This window comes from Bactrocera oleae, chromosome 2 (genome assembly GCF_042242935.1).
Source record: "Bactrocera oleae isolate idBacOlea1 chromosome 2, idBacOlea1, whole genome shotgun sequence".
In the NCBI taxonomy this organism is placed as follows: domain Eukaryota; kingdom Metazoa; phylum Arthropoda; class Insecta; order Diptera; family Tephritidae; genus Bactrocera; species Bactrocera oleae.
The window spans coordinates 98,037,755-98,059,123 of NC_091536.1; the positions used below are offsets into that span (position 1 = coordinate 98,037,755).

The 21,369-nt window shown below is 36.7% G+C and overlaps 1 protein-coding gene and 1 long non-coding RNA gene across 2 annotated transcripts; one reads left to right on the forward strand and one right to left on the reverse strand.

The window, feature by feature from the left end:
- Positions 1–29: 29 nt before the first annotated feature.
- LOC106617716 (hatching enzyme 1.2) lies at positions 30–5,186 on the reverse strand. The gene is made up of 2 exons (XM_014235086.3): positions 4,542–5,186; positions 30–967 (listed from the first exon to the last, which is right to left on the reverse strand). Exons 1-2 carry the CDS (start codon positions 4,699–4,701, stop codon positions 159–161), a joined length of 969 nt encoding a protein of 322 aa, XP_014090561.1. The 5' UTR covers positions 4,702–5,186; the 3' UTR covers positions 30–158.
- Positions 5,187–14,534: 9,348 nt separating this feature from the next.
- On the forward strand, positions 14,535–15,161 carry LOC118679889 (uncharacterized). Its single transcript, XR_004975424.2, has 2 exons — positions 14,535–14,744; positions 14,827–15,161. It is a non-coding gene; the product is annotated as an uncharacterized lncRNA (long non-coding RNA).
- The last annotated feature ends 6,208 nt before the right edge of the window (positions 15,162–21,369 follow it).

Sequence of the window (21,369 nt, forward strand, 5' to 3'; positions counted from 1 at the left end):
TATTTAACCATCAAAGAGTTATAGTAATTTTTGTTAGTATATTTGCAAATCAATATGATTTAATAAATTCAATTAATGCCTAGAAAAAAAATAGAATGTCATCTATTCAGATATTATCGAGATAACAACATCATAATAATTATTTTTCGAGCATATTTTCATAGTCCCAATAAATTGCAAAAACTTCTGTACATTCTGGCATGTCTGCCGTTCAAGCAACCATACAAATCGTTGATCTTCAAACAGTCTGTTTTACTGATAGTCTTCCGCTGCCCTATACGAACTCCTGGCTGTAGTGGTGTCATGGTAGGTTTCTCTCCCTTCTTTTTGCTAAAGTAGAACTCACCGTAATGCATTACAGAATTATAATCATAATCAAATGCATGTTTTCCCTTCTTTTTTGAAATTAACTTAAAATTTTTACGATATTTGGGCACAATATTTTCCCAATGAATTTTTACAAAATTATCTCGATCCGCTCTTGACTGCTCGTGATAAATTCCGATTGCATGCATGAGCTCGTGCATGATGCGGCCTTCACTGCTGAAACAATGCGCACTGTTCTCGTCTGGTTGTTGTAGGGACACGACTTGTTCTCCACCACGTTTTCCTACATACGACCAACACCCAGCCGGTGCGTCGTCTACGGGCGGTGTAATATGTACGTAATCCTCTTCTTCGCCATCATATGGTACGAAATTAACACAAGTCAAAGCGTTGAACGTTTGCAAGGCACGTTCTATAGACATTCGTTCGTTGTTTGTATATAAATGGCTGATCTCGAAGGGGATTGTAGCGTTCGGCCACAGACGTTTTGGATGCTTCATGGGGTTAACGCCTAGTCTAAGCGATATATAAGTGTACGGGTCTATAGCAATATCGCCTTGGAAGAGGCGTGGCATTGTTTCCGGATCATCCATTCCTGTTTCACTTTCATCCCAATCTTCTACATTGGAACCCAAGGGATCTAAAATATATACAAATTAAATTGTGTTTTCAGTTGATTTTTAGAGATACATATATTCTATGTTATTATTATGACCGTAAAAGGTTCTTTTTTGTTATGGCTTTTTGAAACGTATAAAATATAGGCAGCGAAGAATTATTCGCGAACAAAACTTCGTTCGTTGCGAGAGATCGCGCGAACGGAAATCGCAAAAACATACACACATACGACAAGAGTAGGAGAACAATTCACAATTGCTTTATGTTTAACCGCTCAATTAAAGATTTGAATTTTTTGCAGTCAATAATCAGGGGTGTTGTAGAATCTGATAGTTGTCGGAATCAGAATTGAAATCGATAAAAATATTTAGTAAGTGGCATGAATTCAGATATTATTATATAGGTTTTGGGTGTCACGAAAACAAGTTTTATCGATTTTGTTATCAGAAACAAAGCAAGAGGATAGTCACTGACAGATTTGTAATGGAAGTTAAGAAATTAATTTACATATGTACGATTTAATTTATCTTTATTTCTATAGGGGAAAACATAAGAACAAAAAAAGTCATAATTATTGAGTTTATTTAAATAATACATATATTTTAAGAGGATTTACAAAACGTAATAAACGTTCAGTCGATAATGTGATATTAATCTGTAAGTCAAGGCAAATTTCACATGCGATTTCCCTGGTGCATCAAGTGGATTGTAGTGATCTCTTATCTTCCTAAGATAAAATAGCGGAACTCATTGTAAAATTTAATGCCGTTTAATCAGTATTTTAAATTTATCAAACGCCTTTAAATTTATTCATTTGTAAGCTTTGTTACATTAGTAAACAGCTGATTCGAATATTGGCTTTGCGTTTGTTCGAAGAGACGAAAAGCAGATTCTGCCACACCTTTGAAAATCAGAATGGTTTGCAATTCTGACAACTAAGCCAATTTTGTTTGGATTCCACATAACCCCGGAATAATATCGTGTCACTTTATAAAAAAATATGTAGATCTTTTATTAAAATTTTTTGTAAGTTCATACGTTTATAGCATACGTTTTTTTTTTTTGATATTGAAATAATTCTCGAAATATTCTCTTATGCACAAATGTTCTCTTAGTAAATGTTACAGAGCTCACAATACATTGGATTTAGTTAATAAACGTTAGCTAGTATTAGAAAAAATGGAATCAGGTATTGTTGCTAGGCAGCTCTATCTAAGAGTTGAAAGTAGAGAATATTAAGGATTCATTTCGAGTTGATGACTTATTAAAATGTAAATAAAAATTCTTCTTAGAATTTGACTACATTTCTACATAAAGACCAGAGCTAGGAAGCAAAGTTATCGATGTTTAGTAACTTCCATCAATTTATAACAACTCGGCTGATTTCGGCTGTTTATTTTCTTATTATTGCACCTTACCTTATTCACTATTAAAATAAAAAAAGAAAAGGCTAAGTTCGAGTGTATCCGAGCATTTTATACTCTTGCAACTAAGAAGGATCAAAGCCGGCGAAATATGGTAGTCAGAGGTGCTGGCAAAACTTTATATTAAAAAATGTTGCGAAAGAATTAAACATCCATTACATAATTGAAGGTCACAAACTTAGACTTAGTTTTATTGCTATTGCTACTTTAGTTCGCATCAGCTAGTTATATTAAAAACACGTTCAAATGAGACATATTTATGTGATATCAATTTAATATATCGAGTTGATGTGGAAAACGGGAACCAGAGAATCGGAATTTATTATATTAGTTCAGACCAAGGTATAGACCAATTCCATTCGCCAAACCATATAATTTTTAAGAAAACTTGTCCATTTAATTTTCACCACCCTGAATGGTTTAAATACAAGTGGAAAAACGGAAATCATTTTATGGCGTATATCGGGGATAGAGGGATAAAGGGATAAAGGGATAATGGGACGGGCTAATTGCATTAATTTTGATATTGCTCAGGTATACTCCAGAACATTTTTTAAGCAATTTTATATAAAAATAATACTCACTGACTGGCATATTCGGCATAAAACTTGTTGGAATAACGAAAATCGGTTTAAGTAGCATATGGAAGTTGGGAGTAGTATTGACCCAATTTTATCAATATTTGCCAGTACCACATATCACTACCATGCCACAGACTAATAAAATGTTGCCAGGGTTTCGTTAAGGTACCTCACATACCATCACCAATCATATGGAATATAGTCAGCCGGATGTTTGAAAATTCTGATATTTGGGGGTAGTATAAAGTCACTCGGAAGTTCAAAAATCGTTATATTAGGTATAAGGGGGCTAAGGGAAGTATTGATCCGATTCAACCCAATTTTGACATACAGACATACTATTATCAGGAAAGGATAATCTCTGAATTTTAATTATATATCTCACACAGTGACCATTATTTTCAGTAAAAATTCAACTATAGATACCGGGGTTCACATATTCTGAGAGCTTGAACAGTTTTGGTTCGAAAGTGGAATATTTTGAATGCAATATTTGTGCAAGGTTTTTCCCGATACATATCTTGGTGCTTGATTTGCATACTGAAAAGTGAAAGAATCTGAACAAATTTAAAATTGTGTTATATCGAAAGTAATCGTGGTTGTTGTCCTATTTAATTTGGTTTAAATCTGTCGAGCAGGTCAAGTTTTCGTACAATTTTAGTTATTTTAGCTTGAATGGCTTGGTAGATATGTAAATTAAACTTTTAGATTGCGGGGCCCATTTTTTCAAAATTTTCATCCCGCAGGTGTCCTTGCTACTACGATTTCGTGTTGTGGGCGTGGCGGTGGTCCGATTATGCCCATCAACGAACTTGTCCTCCACGTGTACCAAGTTTCATTACAGTATGTCAATTCGTACTCAAGATACAGCTTGTACAGACAGACGGACGGACGGACAGACAGACACCCGGATTTCAACTAATCTTGTCATCCTGATTAGTTATATAAATATTTAGAACCTTAATAGGCTGTTGAGAAAAGGCCACAGCGAAATGGCTGGAAACTGCAAAGCCGATGAGCTGGCTAAGGAGATCACCTCGGTTCTCCGGTGTCTGCTTGTGTTCTGGCATTTGACAATTGGGCCTCCAGCCTCGCCACACTTATAGGTGTTCTGACTGGATACTATCAAATAGATTTGCACGCGGTGCGGCTAAATATTCTGTCGGACGCACTTTGCCATAGATGTTTGGAGAAAGGTGGGATGGCATCATCTTGTCACTTTCTTCTCTATTGCCCAACTTTTGACAGACTGAGATTAACATCTCGGTACACACATTTTTGGCGAACCCAGCGGAGTTGCTAGGATTGATATTAATCGCCTTAATAAGTTTGTGGTAAGCACAAAACAATTCGTCGATCGATTGATGGTTTGACACTCTATCTCTTTAGAGTTTTTGGGTAACACATAAGACGAATTTCTGTACAAGTGAGATTCAAGCCGTTCGTTTCTTCAGTCTCTAAGGGAAAATATGAAGTTCACTTAAATGTCACAATTTTTATGTTTTCGAAACAATAAAAATATCCGGGATCCAAATATCTTTCACATATTTTAAACTAATGAATAATATATCACTGAAATTAATAAGTTTACCTGGGGCACTAATAAACTCGTGGTCGAACAAATCCACAGCCATTGGCTTGTATCTGGCGCTGATGTGAGAACCTCCTGCGCTTTGGCACACGGCTCCGCAGGCGATTAACAAACACCACAATAGCCAAAAGTTATTTGCATTCTCACTTTCAGTCAACATACTGATGCTTATCACAAAAACTTTAAACTCTTCTTTGATTATTGTACCGTTAAGAAACGCTTTTAAGGCGAATGTGGCAAATGTGGCAAATGTTGTATTTTGACATAAAGTTTGCAAGTTATGTAAATATATTATGTAGTTACATATGTATGTATGTTGGCGCACTTGCTTAATTCGAAACGATTTTTATTTTTCCCGTACTTCCAACGATGTTACAATGTAAGCTGTTAGCTCAGCGGCACAGCGCGACGGCTTAAGCGCAGGCGTATTGTCAGCATAAACAAATGTGAGATGACTGCTTGATATGCGCGCAAATTAGTGCCAATTACTTGCGAACCACCACCAAAAGCAACAAGTCAAATTGCGTAAAGAATGACTTAGTATAAGAGGTGACATGAAGCCCGCTTTGAATACTGCACGGAATCACCTGCGATTTACAACTGAGACTGTTACCAGCCAACGACTTAGCTGGAATCACATTCGCATAAAATGCAAAACAGTCGACCAAACAAACTGACGACTGTGACTTTTTATAGTTTTAATGATGTGTTATATACACAATTAGCCATACCTACATATACATATACAGTTACATTGGTATTTATTTGGCTCAAAATTATTTAGTTTTGCTTAAAGCCTCAGTAAAGACTCTCATAGTTGAATGTGTTGAGCCTGCAATCAAGTGCGAACCTTCCCAATACCCGAAACGCTCAAAATATAAATTGTTGAAATAAAACGAGCATGGATTATCAAAAACATAAACAAATCGTTGTGCCATTGACTGCGAGTTGATTGGCAGTAATCGTCGCTCGTCGACGTCTCTTGAATAAGCGTCTCTGTTTCGGCTTATGGAACGCCAGCCACAATTTCAGTTATACAAACAAAATAGGCTGTATGGTAGGTACGAAGGTGTGTATGTACAACTGTAAATTGGTATAACAAAAAATTCCACTCATGACTTCTATGATGCTCCGATTTTCTTGATTTCCTTTCGGTGTCCCGCATACGAGTAAATAATATTTAAGTGTGAATCTATTTTCAGCAGCAAACCTATGATCGAATTTAAATATTCTCGAGCCTATTTCGGCAATCCTAAAATGCCGTGAACGTGCGGTTATGTGGTCTCGGGATTAACATCTCCAATACATTTCAAATCGTATGCGTGAATAGCGGAGAAGAGTTAATGTCAACAACTCGCACGCGATACATTTGAGCAGCCGTTACAGACTCGTTTGCGGTGTTTATGTTTATTTTGATAAAAGCATATTTCGCAAAGTCGCTTGTACTCGTTTAATGTATTTAGCTACATACGTATGTTGCAATTTTTCTGATCATTTTCACCAAATTTAAATTGGCTTTAGTTTTAGATTTAATTAGTACAGAGCGCGATATCCTTGTTATTTAACTGTTCTCTATTCTCTTTCAATAGAGACTTTCAAAATCCAGTTTTTAATTATCTACTATAAACTACTATAGTGCTAAGCACGCCATAAGAGCAGGAACATCCACCAAATATGTGTAGACGAAGTTGCACTAAAGTGTGCCTTGCCTGGAATATTTGAAAACAAAGTGAATAAAGCTTGGCTAATTTGCAGTTTCTTTCGTACTTCTTGCACCTAGGCAAATGCTTATACGAGGCGTTAGGCTATGCTTTAAACCTAAATTGATTTAATTATCTTTCCCGGCGTCTTCGTGCGTATGCCAGAGTGATCGCACAACCAAATATACGAACATTTGAGTATGGGTGACAGGCGCACATGCAAATCTGCATATTTGCACAATAAATTAAAACAAGTCAACAAAGCTGTTGTGACAGTTAGCACCAAGTTCGATCAGTTGTCATGGAAATTCCTCAGCTGAAAGCCTGATGGAGAAATACTCGTGTGCCAACATATCTGCGTTTGATTAATTGCATTTTTAAGATACCGTGAGACAATTTCATATTGCTTAGAAGGAAGTTCAGAAAAAAGAAAGAAAAAGAGAGACGAAACTTGAAGCGATTATGTGCTTTAAAATTCACCGACATTATTACTTAATAATAAACTGGAGAGCACGGGTTTTATTCAATAGCAATTTCTTTATAAACACGTCGCAATGGCATTGACTGTATAGCGTCGGCACGTTAATACGAGTTTTGGAGAGGTGCTTAACGGAAAAATAAATACGCGTACGCTTAATATGGCTTGTAGCTACTTAATTAACTAAATGGTGAACGAGCCGAAGAGGGTCAAGGTTATAGCTAATTGGTTTTGAAATCTATTGTACAGTTAGATAACGTTGAGGGCTTACAAGTTGCCCTTCTTTTAAGGGCATGCGAGCCTTATTGAGAGGTATACTCCCAAAAAGAATTGGGTTTTATTATTTATTTGTGAGGCTGACATGGTTGCAAACTACCACCACCTCAGCGGAGAGATTTATTTGTTTGTAAAACCCATGTGCTTCTATATGCCTATATTAAGTTGGTGTTGTAAAGACGGAGGCTAAAAATTGTATTTAAAAAATAACTCTGATATACAAAAATGAAAGAACTTGTTAATATTTACAATCATTAGTTTGCAAATTTCATAACACTTTGTGTTTGAAATAGTTTCAAACATATGGCTACCATGACTGCATATTATATACATATCAAGAAGTTTATTTGATGTGTACCAAGCTGGTTAGAAGTTTGTAGAAGAAAATGCGAATTTCAGAAATAAATTTCCACGATTTCCTGGTGCAAGTCTTTCATATCAATGTGCCAGTGAATAGTATAGTCAGTAAAAAAATAATCACCGATTATAATATCTACTATATAAGTACAAACATATATCAAAACGAGATGCCACGTTGCTTGTGTTGTGGGTGTACCACTAAACTACTGAATCGATTTTAGTAAAATTCGGCACACTGTGTGCAGCTTGATCCAACTAAAAAGATAGGGTAGTTTATATTTCAATGTTATCTTTAAATGCAAAACAATTAATAAATAAAAGAAGGAAGAAGGGCTAAGTTGGGGTGTAACCAAACATTTCAAACTCTTGCAACGTGCAAGGATCAAGGCCGGGGAAATACATTTGGGTTTTTGTTAAACTTTACATTAGGAAACGTTGCGAAAGAGTTCAACATTCAATGAACAATTTAAGGATTTTATTATTCCGATTCCGATTTCATGCATTTGTACACTTTTGGAGAGGGTGTTGCAAGCATTTGTACTGAGCAAGTTTGGATTATTTAGCTTGAGTGGTTAGATATGTGCATTAAACCAAGTTGAAACAGTTTCCCATTTGCTTAACTTTCACCATGTCTCCAAATCAGTCTCAAAGCTAAAATATGATTTTGAAAGTTCATACATTTTACCGTTGACAAATATTTGTATCATTAATTTTCAAACTTAAACTTCAAGTACAATCTCTTGGATTCTTATGCCTGCAATAACATTTTCGCCTTTTTTATTATTTACACTATTTTCATTGCCCAGAAAAGTTTATTATAATAATTGTTAATGTATACCATAAACACAGCAACGTGTCGATTCTAATGGTGCATAATACAAGTATATATATAATATATAATCTGGTATAGTGATCGCCAAACACTTTCTTTTAACAACTGTTTTGATATTTGTAAGCTATTTCACTACTTAATTTTTAGTATTTCGGGTAATCCCAGGAAAGTAATGATTATTTTTCAATTTGGTAAGCCTTTGTTAAGAGAAAGATCTTTTCAAAGATCCTAAAGTGGAATATAGTTATTGCTCAAATTCACCTAAGTCCACTGTGTACTGAACCTCTGTCTAGTCTTTACAACTCTTAATAATTCCAGTTCCTGGGATAATCATATTAATAACAATCCATAAGATAAATCACCCTTTTCTCGTCTACACCGTTATGTTTGGGAGAAAGAAGTGATGTGAATAATTAGTAAAATCTAATTACTCTAAAACTTTTAAATTAAATTAAATTATATTATAAAATGTAATGTAATGTAAAACGTAAATGTTTAAGAACTGTCAATTACTGCTGATTATTTTTGTCGCAGCCAATTATGATAAGGAAACATGAAAGTACATGAGTTTGTGGGCGGGTTTTTATTAATTTATTTGGCGTCCAAAACTTTAATAAAGCTTAAGTTTTTTCATGTAGTACTTAACAGACTATTATGTTAGAGCACCCATCATCTATCCATTGCCTAGCTCTGTACAGTAAGACCCCGCTTAACGTTGCTTCGTTTAGCGCTCTTTCGGTTTAGCGCTCTTTTATTCCAAGAAACCGGGCATCCGATTAAACACATACATACATTAATTAAACGAATGGGCCAAGGCATTATTTCCAGTTTTAAGGCATATTACTTGCGGCGAAAAGAAAAGCAGTTGATTGAGTTTTACCACTATAACTACTTATTGAAATTATCCAAATTTTGGCAGGAATGTAATAGATGCTTTATTCATTTACATAACAACAACTTCTAACAGAATGCATAAATTATTAAATTCGTTTCAATTCTCTCCTAACCCCATTTATTAAATGTTAAGATAGCTTCGTTCAGCGCTGTTTCACATTATGTTCTACTTCGATCGAATGTATTCCACTTGTTAAGCGGGGTCTTACTGTATCTCATTACACAAATGTGGCTTGTTCGCCACAATTTGCCGCTAAATCGACACTTCTGCGCTTCATACTCTCCATCAAACTATTAACCATTTTGCTCATTTATTTTAATTTTTTCTCACTCTTTTCGAAGGCTTCTCTCTTGCTTGGCATTTTTGCTGTATTAATTGCAATTCCTTAAAATGAAACTTTTGTTCATTGCGCTTAATAAAGCAGAAAGAAGCTGTAAAAGTATTTAAAATAGAAATGTAGTTAAGGTGCAATCAGACAAGGCAAGAAAAAGGATTTTTCAACTCAATTTACTGTCAAAAAATTTATTTTCGCGTGTGGAAACCCGAAACAAAGTTTAAAAAGGTATTTAAATGTTCGTCAATTACTTGTGAAAAGTAATGCAACTTTCTAAATGCATAAAATGACTAAAAATATAATATAAAGGGAAAGCAGAGTTACTGAGTAATTTGAAGTAAACATGGCGAAAATTATTCACAGAAACCTTTAATTCATTTCAAAGATTCATCCTGCGTGTTACCAAACAATACTCTTCCATATTTTGATATTAAGGCAATCGCTGTATGAACAACAAAAAGTACTTTCACTAATGACACAAAACTCACTTTTGAAAGTTGCTTTAGATACTAGCTCCGGCTCTTTTCAAAATTTGCTAGTTTGATAGGAAAGTTGCCATGCTTGACGTCACCTTAAAGAATATGCAAAGTTTGCCAAGTGATAGTCTTAACGGTTGTCAAATGCAAGTGGAGTGGCGAAAGCGTGTTTAATAGAGAAGAAGATAGAAACCTTAAAGTTCGCATCACCTTAAATGCGCGAATGAAATAATAAAAGAAAAAGTATAATTTATGTATATCAGTATCTGAGGGGGCGCCCTATCAGCGCATTTAATAATATTCCAACCGCCAAATTAATATGCACACGCAGAGATAATTCAATGCGTATGTCTAAGCTGTATGCCGATGCAAATTAAGATAAATTTCAAATATGCAATGTCTCTTGCTCATTAAACGGTGGCATATTTTATGACTTACACGAGATTACTGCAGAGCTGTACATCAAATAGTGTAAGTGGCTTTATGCTGTGGTTGTACACACATACATATATATATATATATATATATTAAAGTATCAATATATCCCTTCTCACGATGCGCTTATTTATTGCATATGTTTATCATATACGTGTATATGTGTGTGTATGTATTATATCTTCGCATAAAATGTACATTTCTCTGTCTGCAACATACGTACAGTGTTGTGCGGAATTCTGGCCTATTTTTACACCATAATAACTGAAACGATGTAAAATGGTGCGTCGATCGTCTTTGCTTACGGCGATGGCAGTTTTCGAGTATTTTTAGAAATGGTAAAGCTTCATTAGAAGTTTGACGTCTACTCACGAATTTCAGGTCTCCTCGTTTGTCGGATTACAACAACGGCACCTTATAAAAGTGTTGACAGTTTTGTGATCACAGGACTATGAGTGAGAAAGACGAGTTTTTCCACTTCCTTAAAACAAGCTGCGCTCTTTATGTTACAAATACTATGTGAACTGAAGAGTGGATTAACGGTCGACCTCCAATAACTCTACCGTTAATTCGTCCATGGCTGTCAACTATTTGAGTACTCTCACGCTGTAAGGAATTCGCGGTGGTAGCTCTTACATGTTGTTCCTGTTCTAATTTGCAGAAATTTAACTTTCCTTTGTAGAGCAAGGAATGTGTCGAAAAGGCGATGTTTCGAATTGGCACAGCACTATGCGAATATTTTACATACAATTGAGTATACTTAGTACATGCAACATATCCATTTACGCACATGTTATATTAAAAGCAGCAGTTGGTTTTTATGCGGAGTAAATATCCTTCAGATTCGATTTACCCGGCAGCCACTGTCTCTACTGCTGTTGCAGCTTCACATGGCGGTCGTTAATGCCTGCTCTGGAACCACTGTGCTGATGTTATTTATCTGGGCGGCTGCCATCTTTGCTACTTGATGGCGTAATGAGATGCGCGTAGTTAATGCCAAGTCGACATATCATAAAGTACACGCATCTCATGCGCAGCACACACACATATAAGTGTGTAGATATACTTTTGCGCTCCATTGACTACCAATGCAGGTCGGATAAGCATTCAGGCACGTGTGTGTACCAAAACGAGTAGATGCCGATGCATGAGTGCGCCATTATATCTGCGCCTAACATGGCCTCTCCTGCTGAGTCCACGACAGATCTGTCTTCCTACTCTCAATTGGGTTGTGCGATGCAGCTCCACATATAAAAAAATTAATCGAAATATTAAGCGTATCTTTGATTTACTATATGCAATGTATTGTATGTTGCATTAATAACGATTTGAAAAAAAAAAATTGATGCTATATGAAAATCGATTTTCCATTTTAAAAAGATTAGCGCGCAGAGAGTGACAGTGTGGAGTGCATTGGTGAATTGATTTTTGGTAATGATAGAGGAAATGACGATAAGTCATCCTAACTCAATCCGTTCTTCGCGGGTATTTTTCAAGATATTCATATTCATATTTTTCAACATATAGACGTTCAATACTAGACTATTCAGATTATTACGAGGAAAATTGAGAGTGTCCAAGGTATAAAATTGCATCGTCTAACATTGTAATAATCTGAGAAACTTATTTGGCGCCGCTTTCGTGCTTGAACAGGAGTACAGTACGAACGAAAAAATATATAGTTGTATGTAATAAGGTGGAGCGAAAAAAAAATTTTTTTTTGTTTAGCCTGACCTGAAAATTTGTAAATTATAAATTAAAAAAACATTTGGAAAAAAATCTTTTTTTAACATCTCACACACTTTTAAAGTAAATTTCGAGTTAAAATGTTTTTTGGACAAAATAAATTTTTTTGGTTTAAGCTTTAGACTGAAAATTTACTTTAACGCTCAAGGAAAGCATGTTGTTTAAGAGACTTTTTTTAAAACTTCAATAATGACCACACAAATTTTTTTTAAGTTGATAATTTTTAATTGGCCAGAAAGAGGACTCCCAGCTTGTAGAACACTTATCAAACATTTTTTACGAAATAAAAATTTTAACTCGAAACTTTAGCTCTAGATGTTAAAAAATTTTTTTCCAAAAAATTTTCGTTTTTTTAATCTACAAATTTTACCTGCAGGCTAAGCAAAAAAAACTTTTTTTTCGCTCCACCCTAATATGTTATATGAAAAAGCAGAAGCGACTTATATAAATTCGATCTCGCTGCTTATTGAACCTTTAAAGCCCTACGTAGTTATTACCCTACTGCCTTTGCATGGGCTTCCCTAAACGCCGTTTTCTCAAAGCACAATAACATTAATTTTACAGTTTAACTAAAGACCACAACACAATTCGCGACAATGTCTTCAACCAAGAAAACAAATTGCCATAGTCTATGCTGAAAGAGCGCGCACACTCAACCAAAGGCTTAAATAATATGCACAGTCATGGCACGGCCAGTGATTTCATGCAGTGAACCCCAAAAATTGGTAGCAGCGGTCTAAAACAATAGAGAATAGGCGGCATTGTGTGAGCGACCAGAACGCATACTAAGCGGCGCGCTGTTGAATAAAGCAGCAAACGCCGATGAAACGGGCTCAAGAGTGATGGCGGTTGTATGCACGCGCCATAGTGAATACACTCATAAAACACTCGTCTGACAAGCCGGCACGTGGTCCAGTTAACTTGACTGCTTGTTAAAAGTTCGAACGGCGGCAGGGAAAGGAAATTACCACAAACCAGCCAAGCTATTGATGACGAGTCAAGCGACAACGCAGCCACACAAGAAAGCTCCTTCGCCCTTCCTCGCGCACTCACGCTAGTGCGCGCTTGGCTTTGCATTTGCCGCCGAGCTACAATTGTTATGTGCGAAATTACGAAATAATGCAGCGGAAATGGGTCCGTAGTGTTATCCTTTTTATGCTTGACTTGCCGTCGTTGCAATCGCAAAAAGTTCCTTTGAATAAACTCCGCACTCACATATACACAATCACCGTGCAACTGTTTCTGCTTATCGAAAAGGGTTAAATGCTTGTTTGTATTTGTGGACTCACTCCTTCGGCGCGCCAGATTGACTTTGAGTATCAGGGAAACACTTGGTGCATCAGCACCACCGGCTTTCGGCATTCAATGCTGAAATTATTCAAATTTCGCATTGCTACGTTTATTCACCTTTGTTGTCTTTGTTGCTATGCAAAATAAATGAATGAGATAAACGGGACTCGACTTCGGCACTGACACCCTTGTCAAGTGTCTTTACATTAGCGTTCGGTAGCTGTCGGACGGATCACGCGAAGTACATTTAGATGCATGCGAACCGATAAAATGTACGCACTGAAATGAAGTTGATTTGTGGGATAGACTTCGGCGACGGACTGTGCAAAATGGGCTTTCTTAAGTACTGCGAATATTTGTACTTGTATATACAATGTCTGAAGCAATTAGAAGCATTGAATGACTATACAAAGGTGTTTATATCTTTTTTTTTTCATCAGAGTCAAAGAGTCTCCGAAAATGAAATCATTCGAAATAACCACACTTTTCTCAGTCACTTCCTGCATGGACGTATTCTCTAAAAGCTGAGACATAAGCATTTGTTAAGAGAACGAAATCTATATGCTTGTAAATCCGTTGGCCCATTCCACTAATAGAGCGGTATAAAAAATATGTTCCATGATAAAGCATCAAAATAATAAGTAGTATATAAATATATATAATGTTTAGAGGCGGGCTCGATCTAAGCTTCAATCAGGAGTCACCCTTTGACAGTGAATACAAATTCTCGACGATTCCTACCATGACAAATCGTTTCATAAACTCATTGAACATTCGGAGACTGTCAAAAATTTCATGTCGTTCCACTTGTCGAATAACATTAGTAGTATAACACATATTTAGCGGTTTACACTTGGCCACATATGTTGCTGCTTGCATCTTGTGCTATATATGATATATTCCAGAGACTAGATCCAATATATTATTGAAACTATGAAAAACAAATTCTGAAACTGAACTTGTATGTTACTAAGCGCGGCTATAAATTCCTTAACTCTGAATAAAATCGGACCCACTGTATAAATAAATGCTTTATAAATTAATTTTTGTCATAAATCTCGGAGAGCACTTTACCACACTTAACCGCAAAGCAAGTCACCTTGATTCGCATGTTCTCCAGCCTATTTGTCTTCTGTGCGTTTTGCGCTTATCTTCTTTGTCTATCGTAATGGTGGCATTTCCGTTTACGGTCGCATGCGATTGCCTCATTCCTACGCATAAACACAAGCGAATTGCTCCGGCTGCAGGCAACCACTCAATAAAATCCACCAGCAAAATAGTGAAGGGGCGGTTGGTTGGGTTAAAGGGTTGTGGCAATGGTGGTTGAAAATAGTGAAATAAGAAAGTACATAAAATGCAAATGATTCAAATATAAAAATATGTGAGTATATATTGTATATGTATGCGTATATTTATAAACAAGCGCCGGTGACTAGAAAATTAATGACTTTTTGAAATTTCAGCAATCTATAATTACAATCGCATCTTGACAGTTTTCGCGCGGATACGAGATTACCATGCGAGCAACACAATGGGCTCCAACGCGCGCTGGTGGCGGACAATGACCGCATCGGGTGAGCAACCACAGCCCGGCAACATAAATTCTGCTGGGCAAAGCAATCGCAGTTACGGCATTCAAACGCACGCCAAACCGATTTTGATATTGCTTTGTTATTGCTGTGCCACATTGGGAGTTGAGGACATCCATTGAGTTATGATTGTGGTAAAAATGTAATTTTTCTTTTGTAAACACTCACCTACAACTACAATGTATCAATAAAAGCTACTGGATCGCTGAGACACCTACGGCACACACTAACCGACCAAGCGATTGTCACGCCGTCTTTGCTGCAGCTTTTGGCGCGGTTGGCGTTATGCGAGCGGCGAAAGCTCTAAGGGCGACATATGAGTGCTTATTCATGCAATGACTGACGCTAAACGCTCTTTTGCGCGCAACTACAACTTTATACATACATATAGGTTATACATATATGTATATTAATTGGAATTCGGAATACGTGTTAGCCGTTGTGTTTGCTTAGCTACTTGCTCGTGGTCCTTAGCATACTTAGCTTTGTAAATATGATATTGCAATTTATATTGCTAAGCATTGGGTTCTTCGCAAATATCGCCCGATTATACTTCATGGCCGCCAATTCTTGAGCTGTCGACTAAGCTGCTAATGGGTAAACGTTTATCATTGGTAAATAGCTTAACCTCTCGGAAGTGAAGCAGTGTTGAGAATGTCCAATTTCCTGCGTTTACAAGAAAACATTTCGTGTGTGTGAAGATAAGTGCAAGTAAAATATTTTTGCAATAATTCAAGCATGTTTTACGATCTCTAATGTAGTATGATGAGACAGAGGTTGAAAAGCAATATGTATATATGGTATATGTGGTAGATATCGTTTAGTGGGGTAATGTATATATATATTTTTTATACCATCAGAAATTAACAATTGCAACCAAAAAAAAAAAAAAAACACCGACTTTTTTAAAAATAAAATGCTTTTACATGAACATTTTCAATTGAAAATTAGGCCGCTTTTCCAATATTAAGACAGAATAAGGTGAAAAAAATATATTGTTAATCAAAAAAATTACAGTGGGTTTGGGCCATAAATAAGTTAGTTTACTCCAAATTTCCTGAAAGAGATTTTTTGTATAAAAGACAAAAGTAACAAATAAAAAACTTATTTTATATTATTATATTTCACAAAAATTTTGAGGTTATGTGTTAAGGTAAAGGTGTTAATACTCTTTTTGATTACCTACAGCTTTGCTATTTAGCTTTTTCCCATAGAACTTGTAGTTTTTCCAAAAATCGATAATTGGACATTAAACGCTTTAATGCTTTAACAATTGAATTCATTGAGTTCTTTATCTCTACTGTTATTAACTGCAAAATTTTTAACCAATTCTAACTAAGAATCATTTGGACCCTAAAATGCTTAGAGATAATGGCAACCCCACACACAGCACACCACGCTTAAAACATTGAGGTGATATTGTAAAAATTTGTTGTACAAATATGAGAAGTTTGGTGTGCGCTCTCAGCTAGTTGGAAAAGCGTGTTTTAGCTTTTGCTACAGTTAAGATAAATTGCTTGGGAAATGGAGTTCTTTAAGTTTATATCGCTTCATATTATTTCCCTTCCCATTTCTATATTTCTTAGAAAGCAGCTTTAACTACCGTTATGCCATTTAGTTGCTTTGTATAGAATACTATTTTTCTCCACGTCGCTCTACTTACAGAATAAATAACATCGAGGTTCCACATTATCGTAAATTATTGGCCAACTCCATTATCTTGAACCGCTTAAAAACATATCATGCTCTTCAAACGTTCATATAGCAATAACTGTATAGCAGATATATCTGCTTTCATATTTCTTTCTTATAATGCCTTCATTCGCTCTCTGTCATTTTATTGCCCAACAACAGGACACATTGTTATTTATTATTTACCTTGAACATTTGGTATTTATTAATATGTTTGGCAAATTGATTTCACTGAACATTTCGAAGCAACTGACACACACTACACCTTTGTATGTCCTGTTGTAACATAAAGAAAGTGTGACAACTGTTTTAGGGCCACTGGTATTATGCGCTCTTACTCCTCCACTCCGTCATTCGCCTGGTGGTGCACACATACGACATGCGAGAGTGTGTGTGTGTGCGGAAGTTTCAGCAAAGAAGTTTGTACGCTGGTGGCACCTTATTATTTTCCGTTCCGTCTCGGCCGTTTTTATCTAAGCACTCCACATCATTGAGTTATTGTTTTCCTTTGGCATCGCCAATAGTGGGCAAGCGAATGCTTTATTTGGTGTTTTGTTTTATTATTGACTACGCTGTCGCATTATTTTGACAAATGGCACTTTCATTTATCACGTTTTCAAAGAGCAGACACTTGGCGAGCGGGAACTTCAGCATACAGGTACACATATAATTCATTCGGTGCAAGCAGAAGTGTTGGGTTCCTCGTAAAGTGCCGAGCAAGTGCTATCTGTATCTCCTTCGAGGTGTCGCAGGTGTATTAATGATGTCTACTTTACGTGCAACGCCCTTCTAAGCTAGTTATAAGTTACTGTCGACTTCGTGGACGCCCCGGAACGCTGCAAGGAAGAACGTGCACCCTCCTCGAAGCAAAAAAGCATTTCATACCGTTTTTGAAATGGAAAATGTTAAATGCATTGTGACAGATGTATGCTTTTTTGATGCTTGGTCCCATTAATTTTTGCAAAAGGTGCGGAAATATTGAAACATTTACTGTTATCGTGATCGAAAATATAATTGCAATTTCGTAAATGCTCTTAAAAGATTTCAATATTGTGATCTTTGACTTTTATAAGTAGCGTTGCAAGTAATTGTTCTCAGATATAAAAGTATATACATACAAATATACTCAATATTGTGGTCTAGGTGATAATAAACTTAGGGCATTTTAAAAACATACTTTGAAAATTATAACTGAAGTCATCGTGAATATTATAAATAATTGAGGTCTAAGTATATAAGTACATATATGTTAGTTAGTGTAGATCAAAAGTTTGATGGAGAGAATAAAAGCTAGTGTAGGAGTAAGTGTAAATTTACTATAACAGATTTTTTCTAATAATTAAAAGCAATAACAAAAGTAATCGGACCTGCAACTACTGTCGTAATACCGTTATAAATTATCTCCCGTTAACCTTATTATATTTTCAAAAAAAATGTTATGTTTGCCATAAATACTGATCAAAAATTGTAAATAAACTATGTAGTGAAGAAAGTTTTCTCTGCAGCAATATGTTACTGTAAATATTCTCTTCTCGCTGGAAAAATGCGGTTGTGTCATGCACACGGCTTTACCTACTTTAAGTTTCACATTTGTATTCGTTTTCCTTTGGCGAGAGCGAATTCAAAGCCTTGCAATTTATCTCGAACTGTCATAGATTTGTTACTCTAACCTAGTTTTAGCATCTTTGTTCACACGATTTTGTGTGACTGTAAACCGATGCATATTAATATGAGTGTGAACACGAGTGCAGCATTTACCCTGCAGAGAAAGCGCTGGCACTAAGTTCTAATGGCAGAAACAAAACGGCTACACGACAGTAAGCTGGCAGAACTGATTAAGTCAATAGCAACGTGTAGTAAATCGTTTTTCGGCTTAAATGAATGCTTCCAAATTATAGCAAAACTATAAGTTTTGTTTTTTGGGAGATTACAAGGGTTTTAGTTTTTTACTGCTGAAAAATATTATATATAAATATTAAAAAGTTTTCACCGCTGCTGATACTAGTAGTTTGACCTCGAGACTTTTGCTCAGTTGGAAATGGTTAGTTACTTATGTGGGAGCGGATAAAAGTAGTGCGGAGCTCGATACATATACATCTATTATATACATATATATACTTTTAACATATGTAATTACCAACTCTATGGCTCTAAATTTTTCCACATGGGTCGTAGCTGCCCCCGTGTAAGAGCGTACACACACGCTCAAATGCATCTGCGTTTTCCTTCGGTTTTTTCGCGCCTTGCTCCAATTTGCTGTTGGCTGTATTTTTTTGTGAATTATTTTTACTTTCATTTGTTGCACGTTGGTTATTAGAGTTGCTACCCTGTCACTCGACCCTGTTTTTAGTCGCCCCTGCTGGTGCTGTTGTTGTCGTGTTGTAGTCGTGTGCACCGCTGTTTTACACAGTCGACATTTTTCTCGATGCCGATTTCGGATACATTTTGCATTCGTGTTTTGGTGTTTGTTGAGATTCGCGTTGGCGCTTTTATTGCTCGCCTCATCGAAGTATGGTAACTAACGATGATTGAACGCTTGCGGTTGACTGCAGCCACATTCGTTAGACCTAGCGGGTGCAAACAAATACCGGCACACATTCGCCAATATTAATATGCGCTCAAACAAACGCTCACATACACACACACACACACGGAGGTACGCCCCTCCATGAGGCGGCAGCCAGCGTTGCGTGTCAATGCGCACTGGTGCAGCGACAAAACCAATAACAACCTCGCGGCTCTGAGGCTTACCAGCGCACATCCAACACTCAAACACACACACACACAGATCCGTGTACACATTTGCATATATGCATGTGTGCTTACAGCGCATATTTGCAGCATTTAAAGGATTAAAGCTCATAAGCTTACACGACATCAGCGTTGACAGATGAATTTGCACATTCGTATATCCGCGACAAATATTGCTACAGACATTGCTATGTTAAGTGTGTTTGTGCTTGTCCACAAGAGTGTGGGTTATACGGGCGAGAGCGGCATATAGAAGGAGATAAGCTAGCAACCGCTTTCCTGGTACAAGGGTGCTCGTCTGCTTAGTGTGCCTGTCGGTTGGCAATATTTCTCGCTGGCTACCTCTACGGTAAGGCGGTGAACCTTGCTGCGTCTTGGCAGGCAAAATTAATGTGCATCCACATTACATTTTAGCTGGCATATTTGAGCAACTGAAGTCAACGTGCTCGTTCAATCGCTCTGCAATCTCGTTTCGACTTTGAAGTGCGAATTACTTAGCGGAATTTTGTTTGTACGCCGAATCAATCAATATGGATTTGTGCTTATTTCACTTGCACATAGTCGCACCTTTGGATTATGCTAACAACTCGGTGAGGCGTTTGCAATGTGGGCCACAACGGTAAATGTGCTCTGCAGCCTGCAATTCAAATTGATTTCGTTTGAGCTTTAAGTTTGTGATTGGAAAAAAAATTTCTTCGAGTCGCAAACGTATTTTAAAGGAAGTATCCTTTAGAACAAACATTCAACTTTTGTTCAAGATCGGTTAATTTGCCAAAAATATCGATCGGCTGTTAGAAAGAGCCATCATTGGGCATTAAAATGCCGAGTAGCACCAAAGTTTTGAGTAATTCCGAATTGGAATAAAAAAGTTTATTCCTGTGTTCACACAATTAAATAAAAGAGATGCTTTAAGAAAGTGCTGTACTCGTATACTATATACTAATTTTGACAGATCAATTATCTTAATGACAGAAATCCCTGATGCTGTTGTTGTTGTAACAGCAGTAAACATTGCGTTGACAGTTCTTGTCTGATTAAAACTCAGAGAGAGATTATGAGAATTTGAAAATTCCGCGGATAAGGTCTAGTCTGGATCCTTATGATTTAAACTACTTTGTTTCAAATCCTTTGTTTACTTTTTAAAATCAAGTTTTTAAAATCTTGTAGTTCAAGCTAAATATTATGTTTCACCTCAAACATCTTGAAAATGTGTTGTAGATTATCATTACTTAGATTACAATTTTAGTGTATGAGGATAAAGTAATGGCTCCAAGTTAAGGACATGCAAAATTCGAGAGAAGCTGAAGATATCCACTAAACATGTGTGAGATTGCAAGAACACCGACAAAATGCCATTTATAGCCACAAATATCTCGGTTATGGATTCGCTCCGCAACGTTTCTTCATATGTCCAACCCCACGCACACGCTCATCATCACCATTTGCAATCAATTGTATATAACACCACAGATACTCCGCCAAAAGCTCAGAACTAATTCATACATCGTTAGTCAAAGTCCGCAATGACAGTTGAAGTGAAAGCAGTGAAATGCCAAGTGTACGTCGAGTTGCGCAATTCTCTCCAGCACATTCGCTTCAGCTACTTGAAAATGGACTGGATAGCGGGTATGCAGTTGTTCGGACAGCTGCACAGATGAACAGCTGCGGCAGCAATGCAGCAGCGACCGTAATAGCATTACGTACAGTTAGAGCTACATTGCTTGCTGCAGAAGCAGTCGTTGCAGGGGCAAAGATGCGCGAGGCAGACCAAAGTAGTGGCGGTTGCAGCGAAATTTTTCAAATTCCGCAGAGATTTTCTGCTGCACATCCCAACCCTATCCGACTCGTATGTATGTGTGTGTGTGTTTGTACATAACCGAACACACACATACTTGAACACATGTGAGTGCATACGTACGGCAGCGCATTGCTTTTTTGATGCTTTCTCACAAGCTTTGTATAGCTTATACACTG

Excerpts from the sequence above, each read along its gene's own strand:
- LOC106617716 (XM_014235086.3), bottom strand. The coding sequence starts at position 4,701 with ATGTTGACTGAAAGTGAGAATGCAAATAACTTTTGGCTATTGTGGTGT. Across the intron at positions 968-4,541 it reads CGAGTTTATTAGTGCCCCAG|ATCCCTTGGGTTCCAATGTA; the intron begins GTAAACTTATTA and ends TATATATTTTAG.